Below are 7,411 nucleotides of genomic sequence, written 5' to 3'. Positions count from 1 at the left end.
CGCGATCCTGGGGTTTCCACGTGTCTGGCAACCTTCGCCATCGCTATGATCAGTCGCGGGGTGGAAATGGGATGGGTACATGGGTACGAACAAGGACCCCTCCTTCACTCACCCTGCGCACGGTCATCTCGCACTTGATGGGTCCGTCGGGGACAGGGGCCCAAATCCCGGCTCAAAAGAGACGTCCCTTCCCCGCCCCCACCAGCAGATCCTCTGCACTCTGAAAATGGTCCCCACCCCTTCCACGCCCCCGCCCCACCTCTTGCCCCCCTTTCCAACCCCCTCTTCTTTGCCCTGGGTGGTTTCTTCCGAGGAGTACAGATAAATAGTCCTGTCAAAAGGCGCTGCGCGCCGAGCCTGGGCCCGGGCGCCGACTTCTCGGCCACGCTCTCCCGGGTCAGCGGCGGTGCTCGTTCTCCGGGCTCCGCGCTTCCCGACCCCGGCCTCTGGTCCTCACCGAGTTCAGCCTGGCCCCCGCCTCCGCGAGGCAGCGGAAGGCGGAGGCCGCGAGACTGGCCTGGGGGCGGAAGGCGGGGGCGTGGGGGACACGGCGATGTCCACCGGCTCGGGGAGCGACCCCGAGGAGATGGAGCTGCGGGAGCTGCAGCGCGGGTACCCGGTCCCCGTCTCCAAGAGGCCGCCCCTCCGCGGCGCCGAGCGCAGCTACATCTCGCCCAGTGACAACTCGTCCGCGGAGGAGGAAGACCCCGACGGCGAGGAGGAGCGCTGTGCGCTGGGCGCGGCCGGCGGCGCCGGAGGCTGCAAGAGGAAGCGGCCAGGGGTGGCGGGGGGCGGCGGTGGCAAGAAGCCCCTCCCGCCCAAGGGCTCGGCGGCCGAGTGCAAGCAGTCGCAGAGGAACGCGGCCAACGCCCGCGAGCGCGCCCGGATGCGCGTGCTGAGCAAAGCCTTCTCCAGGCTCAAGACCAGCCTGCCCTGGGTGCCCCCCGACACCAAGCTTTCCAAGCTGGACACGCTCCGGCTGGCTTCCAGTTACATCGCGCACCTGCGGCAGCTGCTGCAGGAGGACCGCTACGAGAACGGCTACGTGCACCCGGTGAACCTGGTAGGGGCGCGGCGCGCGAGGCCCGGGGCGGGCGGCCGAGAGATGCCCGGCGCACTCCCGGGCGCCGGGCAGAGTCTGGCCCCTGCGGAAAACCGGGGGTAGGGGCGTTCCGGTATGGGTGGTGAGGAGGCCAGTTTAGTTTCTCCCGGATCACCAGAGGGGCCAGCCATTTTCCTGGAGGAGAACCATCCACCCTTCTGTGTTTGCATCATTCTTATCATTGAACGTGGTGCTTTGCCCAGTGACAGCTATTGTCTAATATCCTGCTTCCGGACTAAATCTAAGTTCCATCTGAGTCCGCTGTCCCGTTGTAGATTGATTGGCAAATCTCCCTTCCTAGCTTTTTCCAGCTAAGCGTCTGACAGGTTTGAATCAACAAGCCTTACTTTCTGAAAGGAAGGAGGGAAGGCCGATCTCTTTTCGAAAGCCTTTGGGTTTTTCAATTCTTGAAGAACAGCAGAGGTTTCCCCAAACGGGATTTGTCTGGAAAGTCCCTCTCCGACCTGCCAATTCTCCAGGCTTGAGAAAGATCATATCCCAGTTCCTACTTGGAGCGAATGGCTGATTGGTGTGTGTATGTGTGTGTGTGTGTGTGTGTTGGGGGGAAGGGAACTAAGCGACAAAATTCCAAATTCATGCAAATTTCGCGGAATCATCGTGAGGGCAGCATGGACGGACACCTCCCGTCTCACATGATCAAAATACAGTAAAGTTAAAATCTTAGTTTAGAGAGAAGACACGCAAATTCCCAGAATACTGATAAAATCTGAGCTACTCAAAGCCAGGGATATTCCAGGATTCCGTTTGGAGAGCGGTTTCGGTTTGAAACGGTCGTTTCTCCTCCAGTATCTGATGCTCTTTTTGATTTTACAGACATGGCCATTTGTGGTCTCGGGACGACCCGACTCTGACACCAAAGAAGTTTCCGCAGCCAACAGATTATGTGGAACCACCGCTTAGATCGAACTCGAACTCACTTGAATGGATTATTGGTTAAGCGAGTGTGTTTGGGGGTCAGGGAGAGAAGGGAGAGAGCGTGAGAACCCCCGAGAATGGGAGGACAGTTCCATTGGATTCTCCTAGACTCCCACCCCGGGACTGTGAACTCGACAGGTGGCGGGCGTGGGGTGCAGCCCCAGGGTTCCGCGGCGCGGCCGTCATCGCAGGATGCGGACGGCTAGGCTGCCGCGGGTTTGGGCGACGACACTTTACACGCGGACCCAGCTCCAACCTCGGGCTTTAGCAGTGTGGACCAACGCCGGCGCTGCAGTCTGAGCCCAGCGCGCAGCCGCCTAGGCGTTCGTTTCCAGGCTGAGCCAGATCCACATGGGTGATGGCACGACTCTGCGCAGCCCAGGCCTTTCGCGGTTAGGTAATTGTTAGAACGCGCTCTCGACAATCGGCTTCGAAGACGGAGGTCTTCACGTGAGACCTACCAGGGGCGCGTCTTTAAGTTGCAAAGAGAGTGTGGCACACCTGGGCCAGGTTTGTATCCCACGGGGCAGCGCCCTTCTGGCGGGCTCACGATGCCCTCTCCGCTCGGGGAGAGGTGGAGGCGCGCTGAGACCAGCTCAGCTGGGTTTGCCAGGAGCGGCCCTGGCGGTTCGGCTTTCAGGTGCGGTCACCCCTTTCACTCCCCCCAGGCGCCCATCTCTCCGAAACCAGGCTTCCGTCTCCCCCCTCCCCTTCTAGGCTTGAGCCTCCCATCCGGCTCTCCCCACTGAACCCGGCTCGGGTCTCCTTCGGCACCTCCCTCTGCTCCCTCCTCCCACACCTACTTGCAGCTCCCCTCCCCCCGACTCCTGACTGTCCCCAGCTGGCCTCCCCGCTCGGGGTGGCCCCCGCCTCCAACACTGCCTCTCGGCGTCCACGTTCTTCCTCCGGCGGGGCGGGGCGCCGAGGCTGTCCCGTACCCAGTGACCCTGCTGCGGGGGCACGCGCCGCTGCGCCAGGCTGCACTACCACAGTAATTAGCAAATGTAAATAAATTTATTTTTGTATGAATAATAAAACGCGTTGTGAAAACCGAGTGCCCCTGGGGCGTCAGAATGTGGTCTTTGTTGCCCTTGACTGAGTTTGGTCTGGGAATTAATTTAAAGGTGCCCTCTTGGCTCTGGACGGGGGATTAGGTCATTGTCGGCCGAGGGGGTTGATCACATTTGGATCACTGCAATTTCAAGCGTAACTCTCTTTCTATGATTCATCTTCTCAAGGCAAGGGTTACTGGAAAGCAGGAACTGGAGGCTTGTTAGGCCCTAAGAATCTTTTGGGGCCTGAGCCACGTTGAAAGGTATACACTCTTCAAAGTAATATATGTGCACTTTTTCCTTTTACACACACACACATACACGACGATTTCTCCAGCCTAAAACACACTCCAGTGCTAACAATTGCAAGTAGCTCAAGAACCCCCTACAGCCCACATACCCGGCGTGGAGGATGGGTCTCAGGTCTAACTAGCAGAATAAAACCACAACACAAGGAGCCAATTTGTACTTCAGTAGAGCTTTTCTTTTTTTCAAATATTGTTTATATAGACTTTTGACGTAACTACCTGCAGTTTTCGCAGGAAGTAATAACTTGGGAAACCCATCACATGGTTTTTTAAACAGGTCTTTTTTAAAGGAGCATTCTCTTTGTAGAAACTTTAGAAAATTTAGAAAAGTGTGAAGGATAAAACTACCTAAACAACTGCCTGATTTGGGGTGTGTCCATTATTTTATGAAATTGAAAGGCAGTTTTCTTGCCCAGAGAGAGAAAATACAGCTGGAGTTTAGGAGGTGAGAGTGAGGTGAGGGAGCATAGTTTCCTGTGTTGAACTAAACCGAACCCAAACTCCGGAGAACTGCTTTCTGGCACCATTTTCTTGGGCTATTGTTCATACCCGGTGGGGATCCAGTCTTCAGTGGCAGAAGTCAGCAGGGGATTTCAGCAGGGCTCTCTGGTTAAAGGAGAACTTGGGAGTAACTAGTGACAGTAAACCTCATCAGGGTGGTTCAAGGCACTTAGGCCTTTTGTAAGCACTGGAAGCCAGGCTTCTTGGGGGTGGGGTGTCTGCTCGAAGCCAGCTCTGAGTCAAGGTCTTTTCCAGAGCTTCCAGGAAATAAGGTCCTCTTCGAGGAAAGGAGGCATTGTTGTATCTTATTAAGGTGAACCTGAAGGTTTGCAGAACCAAGCTTGGAATCCAAGCTCTGCCACCCCCCCAGACTAGTGACCCTGTGCAACCCCACTCAGCCTCAGTTTCCCTGTCTACAAAATGGGGTAATAACAGTGGCCACCTTGGAAGATTGCCGTCAGGAATAAATGTGATAATATTTAAGCAACCCTTCTAAGGCAGTGAGCAATGCCCGTAAAGGCTGACTGATAACTAAAGGAAAAGGGAGGGGAGGCTTCGGCAAATGGGGACACTTTAACAGGTGGGACATTTCAGGAATCCAGTCTTTAAGACTAGGTCCTGTTTTGAAATGCCTGGATTAAAACAGTGAGAGAGAAGTGCCCCACCAGAGCAGAAACAGAAACAGAAAGAAAAGAAAAAAAAGACTATATTTCTGGTGAATACAGATAAGAAAAAGCATTTGAATAAACAAGGAAATATTAGGGCACATTTTCATAAATAAAAAATATTTTGTTACTATAATTATATTCTTTCAGGACACTTCAGGGGCAAACCCGCAGATTTTCTGCCCCTACTCTGCTCCCACCCCAAATAAGGGGGTGCTTTCACTGACTCACATACCCAGAATGTTGTTCTCTGGTAACTCATTTTTTATTGCACTTGATAATCTGATAATTTATAGAGAAGAAAAAAAACTTTCTCGAGAATTTTTTGCTCCATGGTTTCTGTAAAAAGTCCAATGTCAAGAATTATGTTATTAAAAAAAGAAGAAAGGGGCCAGTTTCTAGTAAGTCCCAATGAATCAGTTCAAATTGCTCAAGCTTCTGGGCATGGGTTGCTGTTGGGAGAGGCCTGAAGCACCTTGAACCAGTCCTTTCTTGATCTACTGTGACTATCGTGACTATCGTGAGCTCTAAGTGGTAGAAAGGCATCCCAAAACCGTCCTTATTTTTTCCCTTCCTTTAGGGATTTGGGTTGGAGAAATAGGAGTTGGGGGCTGGGGTAATCAGCGAATTAAAAAAAGAGAGAGAAGTAAGTTTGTCCTTAGGGTTATTTCAATTTGATTATACTGCTGTGAGAGAAAAGTTGAAGGGAAAAAAAAGTTTAAGAAATGTAAAAAGTACTGAATAAACAAATCAAATGAGTAAATTGAAAAATACTCTTCGGGGGCTTTTTGAGGGACCAAAGCATTATTATTAGTGAGACTGACTCAATCAAAGAGAACAAAAATCCCCTTTCACAGGCTCTTCCTAAGATGAATATTTTAAAAGAAATGCTTTCGGCACTGTAATTTTGAAACATTTAGGCGTTTCTCTTGGTTGTGGATGTAAAATTGATTTGGGGCATAGTCTTTTGCACTGAGCTTCAAGTTACAACTTTATTTTAATAGTCTGATGGCTCCTTCAGCAGACAGTGACAATGACCATCACTTTACAAAGGAGATTTTTTTTTTTTTTTTTACAGGCACAGCTTTTCCCCTGGTAATAAAAGCTTCGTAAGTCAAAAATAAATAAGAAAGACATCCCCCTCCTCTATAAAAAGAACTAAATGGAACACATCCTATTTTAATAGATAATAGGTAGGTAGTTTGGCTGATACTTTTGAAATAAGTTAAAATGATAACCAAGAAATTCATTTTAGTAATGTCTGGAAGGGCAAAAAACAGGTAAGTTCATAATTGACTTCTCACTGCCCAGCATCTAACTTCTGGAAGAATTTACTAGGAGGTGAGGATTGGTCGCCTTTGTAAGTGGTCACCTGGCCACTCTCTTTTCCCTGGGCACTTCTGTTTATCCACCTGAGGACTGTCAGCGTGCTTGCATCTTTGCACTCACCATTCATCTCCTTTTCTATGCTGTTTTGCCCTTAGTATTCTCTTTTCTTCTCTCTCCCACAACAGTGAAAGACGATCCAGAAAATTCCTTGGAATCCATGACTCTAAGAAGGTCTAGGAAGTAGCCAGAACCTGAAATCTACATGTAATGGTGTAAACATAATTAGCACTAAAGTACTAGTGCCTTGAATTTTCTCAGCCCTTGTGGCTCTGCTATCACCAATATGGGTTACGGATCAACTTTGGGGTCCTTCATTGCTTGTGGTAAAGAAGCTTGTGGAACAGTTAAGAGTAGGGGCTTTCAGTTTGGTGAAAATATGGTATTTGTATTGACTATTACTCTCATCAGTAGAAACGGGGAGGAGTGGGGAGCAAAGAGGAAGAGGTTTTATCTTTTCTTTGTTTGCTAAAAATTTTATATATTATTTTTGGGATTTTTAAAACTCATATTTCTTAAAAGATCGCACTCTGCTGTGTCAGATGTAGCTGGTTTCAGTCTAGTCCCACCATTTCACAGCTCTGCATCCTCACGCACTTTCCCTTTTCCCTGTGAGACGAGAATAATACATCCTACATCACAGACAGTATTGAAAATGGATTAAATGAGATAATTCTATTAAGCACCTGGGCAATGTTCCATAAATGCTAATTTTTTAAAAAAATATGAAGTCTTGATTTCTTTCCTTTCCTCTAACAGTAGTTCAGATGTCCTTAATTCTCCTGTAAATTTCTCCCATCATTCCCCATTGCCACTTTTATCACCTTGCTCTTTTATGCCACCTCTAATTTTCCTGCATTGACCTTTCTTTTTGTTGCCACTAAGTAGAAACTTTCATTTGGTTTTCTCTTAAAAAAATAAAGATCATAATGCTCAATATCAAAAATTATCCATGGGACAAAAAAACCAAATTCATTTAGGAGCGTAAGATAGACCAATGGTTTTTGATGTAACAACACAAAAAGTTCGTTGATATGATTTCAGATTTCACATTGCAGCCAACCTTTCAGAAACTATACTTGTGGAGTCTTGGTGTAGTATCAAAAAATATCCACAATTACCTGAAGTAGTCATTAAAATACTTCTTCTCTTTACAACTACATATCTGTGAGAGGCTGGATTTTCTTCACATATGTCGATCGAAATAACGTATCACAACAGATTGATGTAGAAAACAGAAATGAAAATCCAGCTACATTCTACAAAGTCAGATATTAAAGAGATGTGCATAAATATAACACTTTGCCACTTTTCCTATTAAAATGTTTTGGAAAACATAGTTATTTTTATTGAAAACATGTTATTGGCTTTCATATGTAATTAGTTCATTATGAATTAGCAAATGTTTTCTCTCAGTTTTGACTTCTAATCCAGTAAATATCAACAGATAGAAGCCACATA

The 7,411-nt window shown here is 48.3% G+C and overlaps 1 protein-coding gene across 1 annotated transcript; it reads left to right on the top strand.

The window, feature by feature from the left end:
- Window positions 1–378: 378 nt before the first annotated feature.
- Window positions 379–3,032, top strand: MSC (musculin). Its single transcript, XM_068525746.1, has 2 exons — window positions 379–1,063; window positions 1,937–3,032. The coding sequence occupies exons 1-2, from the start codon at window positions 554–556 to the stop codon at window positions 2,021–2,023; spliced, it is 597 nt and encodes a 198-aa protein (XP_068381847.1). The 5' UTR covers window positions 379–553; the 3' UTR covers window positions 2,024–3,032.
- The last annotated feature ends 4,379 nt before the right edge of the window (window positions 3,033–7,411 follow it).

Source organism: Eschrichtius robustus, chromosome 17 (genome assembly GCF_028021215.1).
Source record: "Eschrichtius robustus isolate mEscRob2 chromosome 17, mEscRob2.pri, whole genome shotgun sequence".
Taxonomy (NCBI): domain Eukaryota; kingdom Metazoa; phylum Chordata; class Mammalia; order Artiodactyla; family Eschrichtiidae; genus Eschrichtius; species Eschrichtius robustus.
This window is presented reverse-complemented; position numbering and strand designations above follow the sequence as displayed.

Coding starts and splice junctions, on each gene's coding strand:
- MSC (XM_068525746.1), top strand. CDS start 554: ATGTCCACCGGCTCGGGGAGCGACCCCGAGGAGATGGAGCTGCGGGAG. Junction 1,064..1,936: donor ACGTGCACCCGGTGAACCTG/GTAGGGGCGCGG, acceptor TTGATTTTACAG/ACATGGCCATTTGTGGTCTC.